This window comes from Tursiops truncatus, chromosome 12, assembly GCF_011762595.2.
Source record: "Tursiops truncatus isolate mTurTru1 chromosome 12, mTurTru1.mat.Y, whole genome shotgun sequence".
NCBI lineage: Eukaryota > Metazoa > Chordata > Mammalia > Artiodactyla > Delphinidae > Tursiops > Tursiops truncatus.
Genome location: NC_047045.1, coordinates 53,112,505 through 53,126,813, shown reverse-complemented (window position 1 = coordinate 53,126,813; position 14,309 = coordinate 53,112,505). Strand labels below are relative to the sequence as shown.

At 41.1% G+C, this 14,309-nt stretch overlaps 1 protein-coding gene across 6 annotated transcripts in view; it reads right to left on the bottom strand.

Annotated features, from left to right (window-relative positions):
* Positions 1–14,309, bottom strand: part of TPD52L1 (TPD52 like 1) — a 99,530-nt gene that overhangs the window by 18,368 nt on the left and 66,853 nt on the right. For all 6 annotated transcript variants that reach the window (XR_012324817.1, XR_012324818.1, XM_019951931.3 and 3 more), the window contains exon 3: positions 8,487–8,635. Coding sequence is in view for 4 of the 6 variants with exons in the window: in XM_019951931.3 (XP_019807490.2) it covers positions 8,487–8,635 (149 nt within the window). In the remaining 2 variants the exon portion in view is untranslated. The remainder of the gene's footprint in view (positions 1–8,486; positions 8,636–14,309) is intronic.

Here is a 14,309-nt window from a genome sequence, read left to right as displayed (position 1 = left end):
TCAACAATATTCAAATAATGAAAAACAATTTAAATACTAACATTCTGATTGACTTGACAACCTTATAATTTAAATGGAAGTGGTATTTAGCATTTTACATTACTAGCATCTCTTATTTTAAGCTAAAGATAAATTATACCATTGCTGAGTTCCATAATTGATAGAGCGGACAACTAACACATTTTCCTTAAATAAAAATCAAGTGTTAAGATATCCTCAGGGACTTCCCTGGTGGCACAGTGGTTAAGAATCTGCCTGACAATGCAGGGGACACGGGCTCGAGCCCTGGTCTGGGAAGATCCCACACGCCGCAGAGCAACTAAGCACATGTGCCACAACTACTGGGCCTGCGCCCTAGAGCCTGCAAGCCACAACTACTGAGCCTGTGTGCCACAACTACTGAAGCCCGTGCTCCTAGAGCCCGTGCTCCGCAGCAAGAGAAGTCACTGCAATGAGAAGCCCATGCACCGCAACGAAGAGTAGACCCCACTCGCCACAACTATAGAAAGCCTGCGTGCAACGATGGAGACCCAACGCAGCCATAAATAAATAAATAAATAAATAAATAAATAAATTTATTGAAAAGAAAAAAGATATCCTCAGGTTGCTGTCAATTGTGCACTGGGAGGCAAGAAAATTGGGAGTATTTGCTTCAAGGAGTCTGTGTTGGGTGCCTCTCCTCAGGGTTCCCATAATCCCCTCTGCACAGCTCTTTGCAAACATCCTCCCAATGTGCTGCAATTACGGTTTTTAAACCTCTCTCTGGGACTCGCCCGAACTTCCTGAGGGCAGAACCACGTCTTTTTCATCATCACTGTATCCCCAGTGCCTGAATCAACTACAGCAAGAGTCACGTGAGTTTCCTCTGGATTCTGGAGGCTGGGATGCCCCAGCTTCAGCTACAGGTGCAGAGTCAGGGCTTGGCAGTGCGAAGTTTCTAACTCTGGAGAAGAGCCACGGCGACCTTAAGGTGAGTGAGGGCAATTCTGCCTTGCGTGCTCTAAAGCAATCCAGCTAACAGTAGCTTTGGAGGAACCTGCACTTCCCAACAAGGCTCGAATATGGTCCAGTGTTGAACCTTTCTTTGGCAAAAGTTTAACTGTGATAAGCAAATGGCAGCTCACATTTATTAAGCACTTTGTATGCGTTAACCTATCGAAGATGCATTTTGTTTGCTTGTTTGGAGTACAAGTAATCTTCCTCTTTTCCAATGAAAGTCAACAGAAAAATAGGCTTTACTTTTCAGAGATTCAGTTTGGCTGGAATGGATAGCTTCCCCCTTCCCAGCTTTACTGAGGTATAACTGACGAAACAAAATTGTGAGATATTGGATTTGATATACATATACACTGTGAAAGGACTCTTTTCCATCTAGTAAATTAACATATCCATCACCTCACATACATATGTGTGTGTGTGTGTGTATGTGTGTAGATGAGAACATTTAAGTTCTACTCTCTTAGCAATTTCAATTATACAATACAGTGTTACCAACTATAGTCATGATATTATACATTAGATCCTCAGACCTTATTCATCTTATAACTGAAAGTGTGTATTCTTACCAACCTCTCCCTATTTCACCCATACGCCCACCTCTAGCAACCACCCTTGAACTCTGTTTCCAAGAGTTTGATGTTTTTTTAGATTCCACATATAAGTAATATCATGCAGTAACTGTCCTTCTCTGACTTACTTCACTTAGCATAATGCCCTCAAGGTCCATCCATGTTGTCGCAAACAGCAGGATTTCTTTCTTTCTCATGGCTGAATAATATTCCATTGCACTCGTGCGTGTGTGTGTGTGTGTGTGTGTGTGTGTGTGTGTGCGCGCGCGCCTTTAAGGAATGGGTAGCATTTAACTGCTACAACAGGTGAGCTGTTTGGCCAGCACACCAACAAGGGTGCTCTTCAGTAGTGTGGGGTAAGGTTCTCTGCAAGCCAAATAAAAGGCATTCTGTTGACTTTTCATGCAGATTCCTCTTCATGTCTTACAGATTTGAAAGTCAGTGTTAATAGTCAAAGGAGAAAGCGTGTCATCTTCTAACATGTTCTGACTTAAAGCATTTTTCTACATACAGATCGAAGAAAAAAATTTAAATTCAATAGTCTTTTTACAAGAAGATATCTTATAGCCCAAATCTGTTTTCTATTACGGAATTTAAAAGAGAGCATTACTTGAACGGTTGCATATGCAGCATTTCACCAAAGACACAAAAACTATTTAGGCTTCTTTTCTTCCAAAGCTTCCCTAAACACACTATCAAAACATAGATTTACCACTTGAATCTAGAAAAGCAGAACCTACTTCCTGCCTTGTGTGATAAGATGAAAGCCGAAAGGTAAGAAGAATGAATGACCATGTGAGAGATGCGCTACGTGGTCTTTTAAAATTAGGTCTTTAATCTTCACTGGCACTTCTGAACCCAATGGTGCCACAACAGGCTCCTCATAAAAAGAGATAATAATCTTTACTGACCATAATAAGCTGGAAGTCTTAGAAGCACAAAGCAAAGAGTAAATAAATCATAAATTGAGCTTCAATTTTCAAGCACTGTGCTTTTTTTTTTAATGCTGAATGTTAGAGTTTTACTCCTCTGTATATAGGATGAAGTTATTAAGTTTTCTGAAAAGATGGAATGGTTTAAATTCCATTCCACAACCTTCTCCCCTTTGTAGACCTGCCATTTGTTCTATGATACAACTCAGTGTTTATTGGTGGGCAATTTCACCGGTTAGCAAAGACTGAACACTCACTAAAATGAAGCATATCAGTTTTAACAGCCCCCCACGACATCAAGCTTACAAATTCCTTTTCCTTCTATTTCCAGAAGAGATTCAATTTCTCCTCCAGTGGTCTCCCCACCTCTTCACCCCAAAGCCGCCCACCTCCCCCATGCTTCCTTGAAGCCTAAAAACATTAAAAAGCTTCAAAGGATGAGGGTGGGGGGAATTTTTTGTGAGTGTTCTTAGATTCTCCAAAATCAAGGCAAATAAAAAACTATGACAAAAACAACAGCAACGACAAACCCAGGGACACAGATGGCCTCTCGACCTACTACTGTATGGTTATCTTTCTATAAAGGAGATACTTTTAGTCTGCGGTGTAGTTATTCCTACTCATCTGGTCCTATTCCAATTTGAATCCTACCACAGACTAAAATATGCCAAGATCTTTCATTAACATATCACAGATTTTCTTTTCATTATAAATCAAACTAAATAGGTCATGATTGCTTAATCAGTATGCAAAGTATTGCCTCTGGGATACCTGCAATACTCTGACAGCTGAAATTCTTTTTGGTGCTTTGAAATCTAATTCTATTCAATCTAACCTTACCCCAGTTCATCATTCCCCCACATCAAAATTTCATTGTATGAGGTACAGATATTGTTCTAGAATGGGTATCATGGACACTAATAGCAGGGATCTAAATATTCAGGGGAAAAATAGATTCTGCTTTTCTGTCCGCCCCCCTCCCCCCAACATATGATTAAGACTTTTCCCTTTCCCTCAGCAGCCAAGAAAAAATGGTGGGAGAAAGATGCTCTCCTGAAACTATGTTGCTGATAGACTCATGCCTCCCTCTTAAGAAAGAGATTTATTCTTCTTTACCAAGGAAAGTTCGCATCATTCCTAAAGGTTAGTGAGTCCATGATCATCTGTATTTATTAACTAATCTCTGAGCAAATCTCATCTAGGTCTGCAGCTTTCAATGCATCAATATGTCGATGACTCTCAAATGTCCATTTCCATCCCTGACTTCTCCTCCGAGTTGCCCTCTCAATATATAAACTCGTTTATCTACTGGACATCTCAGACTGCGCACAGCCAAAGCAGAATTCTTGGGTGTCCTCACCAGGCCTGTTTCCTAGAAGAGTAAACAGGCCGACAAAGTATCAGACACTGTTCTGCGCTCATTGAATCCTCACTACCTACGATAGGCACTAATACGATCTCATCTCATGGAGGCAGGGGACCTAGATTTCAAACCAGGCAATTGGTTGGAGTCCACAGCCCACCAGCTTAACCACAATGCTAAATCCCCACTGCTGTAACCAGTCTCAGTATTCACCCAGTAGCCCAAGTCAGAGACCTAATGTCACATTTGATCCCTCTATTTCCCTCAACACCCCACATCCAAACCACTGGGAAGTCCCACTGGGTCGACCTCCAGATCCTGTCCTCTCTCTGCTCATGACTCTCCATCACGACAACCTGGGCCACTGCAACAGTCTTATAAATGATTTTCTGGTTTCCATTCCTGCCTCTTCACAATCAATATTACACAAACCAACCAGAACGTTCTTTTTAAAAGGTGAATTAGAACAAGTCACTTCCTGCTGCAAATTCTCCAACGGCATCCAAAGCTCTTGGAATAAAATCCTCACTCCTCCCCTTGGCCTGGGAGGCCCCAGAGGCTCTGACCTCAAGCTCCTCTCACTACACTCCAGACACAGCCCTTTCCTCTGCTTCCTGAAACCTGTAAAGCTAGGTCTTGCCTCAGTGTCCTTGTGGCAATATTTTCCTCAGCCTAAAAGCTCTTCCCCAGATCCTCACAAGATCATATCTTTCTGTCATTCAGGTCTCAGCTCAAAGAAACCTCCCAGGACAGGATTTCCCCGTCAGGGAGCCATCAAGGCAGCTTCCACCCTCTCCGGCAGGCAGGTCACTCTCTAGTACCTCAACCTATGCTGTCTTCATCATAGCGTCCCGACGGATCCTCATTTGTTTGCTGCTTGTTTCATGCCCTTTTCCCTTGCAACATTCATAGAGATTAGGAACTTTGTCCATCTTGTTGAATCCTGTATCCTGAGGGCTTAGATTAGCCCCTGGGTAATAATGCCTAATAGCAGACACTCACTAACACTTGTTGGGTTAACAAACTGTCAGGACCCCCCCTAACAGCTTTCTATTGCCTGTGGATAAAGAATAACTCTGTTATAAACAGATGCCACAAGCCCCGGCCCCTTCTCCCCACCATCTCAACAAGCCTAAGTAATTGGATGGATTTTCCTTAGGAGAAGGAGCCTTCTCTGCCAGCCTCAACCAGGCTGTGCCTGTGCGTCCCCCAGGACGTCCCTCCTGCCCCCCGTGGCCGGATTAAACTCCAAATCATCCTCCAGAGTTCTGCTTAAACATCTTACTCAAAAAAGCTTCCCTGAGACCCCAGGCAAGGTTCCATCCCCTGTTTTACACCCCCTACAATACCCTGGATTTGCCGTTACAACCCTGTCACACTTAGCTTTTAACCGGTTACTTGTAAAAACTTGTAAAATAAACAAAAACAAAACTCTGTTTTCCTGACCACGACTTTAAACTCGATAACCCCAGGGAATAACTCTGTTCTATTCATTCAACAAAAAGCTTGATACTAAGTGTACTGCCTGACTATAAAACCAATTGGTTTTTTCAAACATGGGAAAACCAGAAACTATATATTCTCCAGTGTGCAGAGGCTACAAGCCTTCCTTGAACTTGCCTGCTTTAATCCCATGTCTCAGGAGACCATGACCCATGCCCCTCACTCCCCGCCACTGCCTGCCCTGGAAGACCCAGAACAAACTGGCCACATCCTCTGCTCAGATATTCGCTGCTCCCTCCCTCCTCTCAGCAGCAGAAGAGCCAGATTGCCCTCCCTCCATTGCGTTCTCTTATCCTTGCAGTGTGGTCAGGGAGGCCAAGCAGAAAGATCCTGCCTGGTTCTGACACCCCAGAAGGAAGTTCAGATCAAGTGACAAGAAAGCCCGGGATTAAATACAGAGGCCACCAGACCCAGGGAATTAGAGATGGCTCAGCCTCACCCTATCAGGGCCATTAATTGGTGTAGGCCACCAAAGTGCAAAGACAAAAAGCAAAACTACTGACAGATAAGCTCATTTAATTTAGTGCCTAAAATCCAGCTATCCTGAATTTTCAAGAGATTGTTCATATGGTGTTGGCGATATATATATATATATATATATATATATATATATATATATATATATATATATATATATATATATATATAAATTTTTTTTTTTTCTTTTGTGGTACATGGGCCTCTCACTGCTGTGGTCTCTCCTGTTGTGGAGCACAGGCTCCGGACGCGCAGGCCCAGTGGCCATGGCTCACGGGCCCAGCCGCTCCGCGGCATGTGGGATCTTCCCGGACCGGGGCACGACCCCGTGTCCCCTGCATCGGCAGGCGGACTCTCAACCACTGCGCCACCAGGGAAGCCCGATATATATTTTTTAAATTGATAAACATCAGTGTGTAGTTTCTTATCTTCGTCCATAATCATCAGGTTGGGGAAGGTTGGTTAACCTCTGGAGAGACACTGATGGGCTCCCTGGCTCCACCCTGCCCTACTCTGGACTGTGTCCTTACCCTTTCTGGATGAGCCCACGGGGTGCACATGCACAGATGCAGATAGAATTGCTAGGCTCTTAGAGCTGGAGAGAATATTCCCCTTTACATGGACACTAAGGGAACCACAGTGTGGAGACGTCAGGCTCCTCTTAGATCTAACTCCTCATGCAAAGGGTATCTTCACTAAGATCTTAGATCTTAGTTCTCAGTAACCAGCAGGCAAAGTTGGCCCCCAGCCAAACTGAAATAATTGCTGTCTATCATGGGTACCTTTTCTTACTACCAGGCCCCTCTACGCCTGGGAGAAAAGTACCAGCAAAGAGAAAAGTTGTTTCCCACTTAGATACTAGCAATGTAATATCTTTACCTTCCAAGGAGGAATACTAGGGAAGAAAATGCATAACACAAAGACAAAAATTTCTTGATGGTGGAATCTGGGGTCAAGGGATAGGAAGCCTCTGTGGTTTCTCCATCGGCCCCCAGCTCCCAACACACAAAAGGAAGCACAATCGCATTATGACGCGGGCACCTTCTTCGCCTTGGCACAAGACCCCCTGGCAAGCAAAACATTTTAAATCATAAGAGAAGTACCACAATAGTTAAATATTTCACATAATTTAAAAAGTAACCCCATGAAAGCATGATTGTAGAACGCCCAAACCTATTCTGTACCTTGCCTAACATCAGACAGGAAGATAATGGCAAAGCTGAAAAACATTTCTGTTGGTCTAAGTAAGAAAAACTTGCTTCTCCTGTGTTTCTCCTTTACTCTCACATTACTAGCAGACTCACAATACTTCTGACATCAGCTATGGGGGCGTTTCCACACACCAAGCAATTCCGTGACACCAGCTGGGCATCCTACAATTTAACTCAATTCTGACACTATCTACCTGGAGATCGAGTCAGATCCCACAGGTTAAGGGCTCAGCCCCACAAGACTGCCCCCCACTCACCTCACTCCAGATGCCAATCGCAAGTCCAGATTATCACCAGTGCTTCTGACCAGTGGGCTATAAATCAGAGGTTCCCACAACCTCCTCCTTGAGTTCAATTAATTTGCTAGAGTGCCTCACAGAACTCAGGAAAACAGGTTTCTTACGGGGTTACCGATTTATTGTAAAAATGATATGATAAAAGATACAGATGTACAACCAGATGGAAGAGGCATGTGGGGATGGGTACCGAGCTTCCATTCTCTCTCCTGGCACGCCACCCTCCCGGCACCTCCATGTGTTCAGCAACCCTAAAGCTCTCCAAACCCCATATTTTTGAGATTTCTATGGAGGCTTCATCATGTAGGCATGATAGATCACTTCCAGCTCCTTTTCCCTCTCCAGAGAACGGGGGTGTGGGACTGACAGTTCCAAGCTTCTAATCATGGCTTGGTCTTTCTGGTGACCAGCCCTCATCCAGGAGCCCACCAAGAGTCACCTCATTAGAACCCAGGATACTGCTATCACCCAGGAAATTCCCAGGGATCTAGGAACTCTGTGTCAGGAACCAGGGTCAAAATGCAAATGCTAGAACAAAAGATGCTCCTGGTGTAGGAAATTATAAGGATTTTGGGAGCTCTGTGCCAGAAACCGGGGGCAGAAACCAATATATTCTATTATTTCATGTGGCCTTAACTCAGTTCTAACATTCCCTAGAGTAGTGGGGATAAAAGCACACCCCCAAACATGAGAGGTACAAGCTTTTCTTTTCATGTAAATGGACAAAAAGTCTGTACAGTTTTTAAAGCTGTCAACCATTTTTGATAGTAACTCAAAATATGCAGTGAATGCCAAGTATTCTGAAGATTTAGAATTTTATGAGAAAACATAAGGAAAAAGTATATATTTAACAAATGTTAAAAAATATATATATAATGAAGAGAAAGAACTTTAAACTGTACAACTCCATAAAAGTAGTCTAAGTGAAAACAGAGTGTTGGTGAACAAAGTTTCATTTCATGAAGCTACTTTATAGAGTCTGCATCATATTAATGATTATTCGTATTTCCTTATTTTACTTCTGGAGAAAATATTTTTCCCTAGCCACCAGTATGAAATCAGCCTCATGGGAAAAAGACCTGAAGAGGCAAGACAGCAGGCTGAGTGATTTTTTTTTAAGAAAAACGTATACTCACGCAGTAGTAGTCTGCACGTCATGCCAGCTTCTGCTGAAGTTCTGTTTTAATTCATTCATCAAGTTCATGCCGAGTTTTTGTTTTATCTCAACCAGACGCCTTTCTTTCGCTGATAAAACTTGTCGTAATGTTGTAATTTCGTCTTCTAGCTACAGGTAGGAGGGAAAATGGTGGGGAAAGAGGTCAGACCAGCTGAAACACACACGGGTGCCCTCGGTGCTCCAAAGCAGCCTCTGCGCCCTCTTGTTTACATAGCCCAGTGCATGGCCTTAGCAAACACATCCTGTAGAGAAGACCGTCTAATATTTAAAAATGAAAGTAGATTTTTTTAGCTTTAATAATTCTAAAAGAAATCACTACTCCTTGTAAAAAATTCACTCATACAGGGGCTTCCCTGGTGGCGCAGTGGTTTAGAGTCCGCCTGCCGATGCAGGGGACACGGGTTCGTGCCCCGGTCCGGGAAGATCCCACAAGCCACGGGGCGGTTGGGCCCGTGAGCCATGGCCACTGGGCCTGTGCGTCCAGAGCCTGTGCTCCGCAACGGGAGAGGCCACAACAGTGAGAAGCCCACGTACCGCAAAAAAAAAAAAATTCACTCATACAGCAAAATGTAAAGAAAATAAAAATCCTGTGTAATCTACTAGGAAACAGCCACTGCTTAATTTTTTTGGTTTCTAATCATCCAAACGTTTTTCTAAAATTATACATAGATATAATTTTTGAACAAAAGACTGTTTTTGTAGTCTATGCCTAACAAGTTCTTTTAAGTGTTATTAGTCAGTGTTGTTTATTTTTTGCCAACCACACCTAGCATATGTTGTGGTTTGCCAAGGTGGTGCCTCAGGAGAGAATGAACAAGGGAGGAGAGGAGGTATGCAAGGGAGTGATTTGTGTTAATTTTTCTTTTTAACAATCTTAACTGACATGTAATTAACATACAATACACTGTACACACATAAAGTGTCCAATCTGTAAGTTTTGATATATGTATACTCCTTTGAAGTCATCGCCTTAATCAACATAGTAAAGAAATCATCTCCTCCAAAAGTTTTCTAGTTCTTCTTTGTAATTCCTCCCTCCCTTTTCTCTTCCCTCACCCAGGCAGTCACTGATCTTTCACTGGAGTTTACTTTGTATTTTCTGGAATTTAATATAAATTGAACTACACAGTATAAACTCATTCTTGCCTGACTTTGTTCACTCAATATAATAATTTGAAATCATTTGATTCATCCATGTTGCTGCATCATCAATGGCTTTTCCTTTTTTCTGCAGAGTAGTACTCCATTGTATGGATATACCACAGTTTGTTTTCTATTCAACTACTGAAGGATATTTGGGTTTGGCTAATGCAACTAAAGCTACTATTAACATTCATGTAGAAGTCTTTGTACTGATGTATCTCCTGTTTCCCCTGTGTTAGCAGAACAGTAAATCTCTCCAGCATCATAAAATTGCTCTTGTACACTATGGAAAACATTATGGAGATTCTTGGAAAAATTGAAAATAGAATTCTCATATGATCCAGCAATTCCACTTCTGAGGATTTATCCAAAGAAAATAAAAACACTAGCTCAGAAAAGATACATGTACCCCCCCCATGTTCATTGCAGCATTATTAACAATAGCTAAGATATGGAAATAACCTAAGTGTCCATTGATAGATAAATGGATAAAGAAGATATTTTACATACACACACACACACACACACACACACACACACACATACACATACAGAAATATTATTCAGCCATTTTAAAACGAAGGAAATCTTGCCATTTAAAACATGGATGGACCTTGAGGGCAATATGCTAAGTAAAAGAAGTCAGACAGAGAAAGACAAATACCATATGACTGTATGATCTTATATGTGGAATCTCAAAAAAACCACCAACCCCACAGATAAAGAGAATAGATTGGTGGTTGCCAGTGGCAAGGGAGGGGGGTGGATGAAATGGGTGAAGGGGATCAAAAGGTATAAACTTCCTGTTATAAAATAAATAAGTCATGAAAAAACTGCTCTTGCAAATCTAATTTCTAATAAAGGAGTTCTGTAAAATACCCAGATTTTAGAGAGCATTGCTATATTTTGTGAAAATAATTTTGAACCTCCTCAAAGTCTCTGATTCCAGGTATCATACTTTATTCCATTGTCACACTCTAACATATTGCCCTGGTAATATTGCTTAAATTTACATCTTTGTTTTCTGAAAAGTATAAATATTTGTGACTTTCTTTGTGAAGCCAGAAGAGAATCAATAGTACTCCCTTAGTATCCCACACGCACAGAGGTAAAAAAAAAAAGTGCCTGACACTTTATGAGATTATTATTTTTTTTAATGGACATCTGGGTCTCATTTACATTCTAAGTGTCACTCTACTTCTGACCACAAGGAGCATCACTAACCCTGTCAGTCATCTTGCAAATGTGTTCCTTGGGTCACCAGAGACGTAGCTGCTAAAAAACACATCTCAACAATGACAGTTACCTTTGCAAAAATTAGTCCTTTTTATTAGAGCAAGGAAGATTTTACCGCAATGGTGAACAGACAAAAATAGCATTGTAAACCTTCGTATTCACAAAAAATCACTTAAGCAAAACAGGCAGAAATACTGAATCAAGCATCTTAAATAATCTAGTAGAAAAGAACAATATCTTGGAGCTTTTAATATCAGCAAAATGTCCTAGTAATCTAACATTATCCATTTTTTTTATGGTTATGGAACATTTCTTTTATGTTCATGGAAATCTTTCTGAAATGAATTTCACCTTCCATAAACATGTTATAATCAATAGCACCCTGTCTTTTCTTGATGAGCAAGAGTCTTCAGTATGCAGACATATGCTCATTACTGCATAAGGAGTGTACCTAGGGACCAGCAAAGGGGATCATGTTTTTAGTCTTTCCATTAAATGAGAACACACTGTCATTTATTTTATTTATTTTTGGCAGTACGCGGGCCTCTCACTGTTGTGGCCTCTCCCGTTGCGGAGCACAGGCTCCGGACGCGCAGGTCCAGCGGCCATGGCTCACGGGCCCAGCCGCTCCGCGGCATGTGGGATCTTCCCGGACCGGGACATGAACCCGTGTCCCCTGCATCGGCAGGTGGACTCTCAACCACTGCGCCACCAGGGAGGCCCAGACACTGTCATTTTAAAGTCAAACCCTTCTATCCTTTTGCTCTCATGTTATATTCCACTTTTTCATCTTTGTCAGTGTGTTCTTCTGCATTTAGTTTGCTGCCTAAGATTTCTCAAGGTTGTATCTCTATCTCTCTTACCATAGAAAATACGTGGGCTTCATTTCAGCCTTTTATTCTGTATTAGAAAGACCTTTTTGGCTTTCTTTCAGTTTGGGTGACTGAAATGACTAGGAATCTGGTTTTGTACATATATAAGGTATTACTGTAGTTTCCAACTTGTAACAAAATTAATGGGAAGTTTTTTAACTTGCAAAAAGAAATTAAAGATGTAGAGAAGAAGAAAGAGGTTTAAACATCTTGGTATTCTCAACCTTATATCTATGGAACCCCAGAAATTTATTCAAAACTATGGGGGACAGTAAGATATTCATTAGTTATTTGGGGGTGGGAGGAGTGGGTAAAGTATTCACAATTTTCTAATGAAATCCACGATCCCCAAAAGTGCTAGAAACATTGAAGTGACCAATTTACCAAACAACATCCTAAAGAAAGATAAAATTCCACACCTAATAATTTAAAAATCGAAGCATACGTTAAAAGGCATTTGTAGAGAAAAAACTTCTAATGATGGAAACATGAACTCAGTTACTCTGTTGGGTCTATTGTCAGGTTCTATAATGAAAGTCTCACCATTTCAATAAAATGTAAGGCTCACACTTCTTAAAGCTTTCATTTATTTATCAGTGATCTAAATATATGCCAAAATATCTATGAAGCAAAACCCAGAAGGTGAAAAAACAGATAATCTTAAATTACATTAACATGCCAGCCTGGAAATGGCCAATCTCATCTCTCTCAGCAGAGCAGAGAGTCCTGACACAGCAGAAGGGCCTTTAATCACAAATGGTTTAAATGACAATCCTGGTAAGATTCATTCACTTATTTGACTAATGAGAATTTTTGGCCTAGTTACACCAGTGGTTCTCAATTTCAGTTTATATAAAAGTCACTCAGAGAGCACATTTAAAATGCACATTCCAGAAGTAGGTCCCTTTTAATGCCCTAAGATTCTGATATCTCAAATTTGGTGAGGCCAGCCTACATATATTTTTTAACAAGCACCCCTAGATATTCTGATGCAGGTAGTATGCAAATTCTACATTGTAAGTACCTCTGCAGCCATATCAAATTCGTTTTGGAATGAGCTGGAGAGCAGGTAAATCATCAATTAAAGTATTTAAGATATCCTTTCCCCTTTAATTTTAAATTAATCATATCTTCACTAGAAACTGATAGTCTGGTTCTTTGGTTTCTTGACCCCTTAGAAGATCCTCTTTTTTTTTTTTTTTTTTTGTGGTACGCAGGCCTCTCACCGTTGTGGCCTCTCCCATTGCAGAGCACAGGCTCCGGACGCGCAGGCTCAGCGGCCATGGCTCACGGGCCCAGCCGCTCCGCGGCATGTGGGATCTTCCCGGACCAGGGCACGAACCTGCGTCCCCTGCATCGGCAGGCGGACTTCCAACCACCGCGCCACCAGGGAAGCCCAGAAGATCTTCTTATAGGATAAATATTTATGCACAAGGTTAGATATTTCAACTTGATTACTCAGATATGAATGAATAGGAATGAAAGTGTTGGTGAGGATGTGGAGAAATTGAAACCCTTGTTCATTGCTGGTGGGAATGAAAAATGGTTCAGCCACTGTGGAAAACAGTCTCTCAGTTTCTCAAAAAGTTAAACATGGAGTTACCATATGACACAGCATTCCTGCTCCTAGGCATATTCTCCAAAGAATTGAGAACAGGTACTCAAATAAATACACGTATATGCATGCTCAAAACAGCACTACTCACAATAGCCAAAAGATGAAAACAACCCAAATATTCATCAAAGGACGAATGGATAAACAAATTGCAGTGTATACATAAAATGGAATATTATTCAGTGGTAAAAATGAATGAAGTACTGATATAAGCTACAACACAGGTGAACCTCAAAAACACTAGGCTAAGTGAAATAAAGCCAGCCTCAAAAGGTCACATATTGTATGATTCCATTTACATGAAATACCTAGCTAAATCCACAGAGACAGAATGCAGGCTGATGGCTGCAGAGAAGAAAGAGAAATGGGAAGCAACTGCTTACTGGGTATGGGGTTCCCTTTTGGGACGATTAAAATGTTTTGGGGCTGGACAGAGATGGTAGTTACACAACACTGTAAGTTTCTAAATGTCATTGAATGGTTCAATTTAAAATAGTTAATTTTATGTTATGCCAATTTATTTCAATGAAAAAAATTATAAATTTAGTAATGAGTTAGCTTCAATATGAAATTTATATTAGAAGATTGAAAACTTACTTTTCTATTTAATCTGCTATATTACATAAAATATCTAACTTAAATCCAGAAAAAGAAATACTTTTATAAACTATTAAGTATCAGTATGATGTTTAGGAGTAAGAGCATGTGGTCTCTTGTACACACTGCTTCAAGTCCTGCCACTTCTCCTGGTTACTCCTGCCTTGGCTAAAAATATGGAAGAATTAAAATTAAAACGCAAATAGTATCTGGGAGGGTGTGACAGGCCATGGGGTGCCCAGACATTTGGTCAAACATTATTCTGGGTGTGTCTGTGAGGGTCAGTCTGCATGAGATTAACATTTGAATTGGCACACTG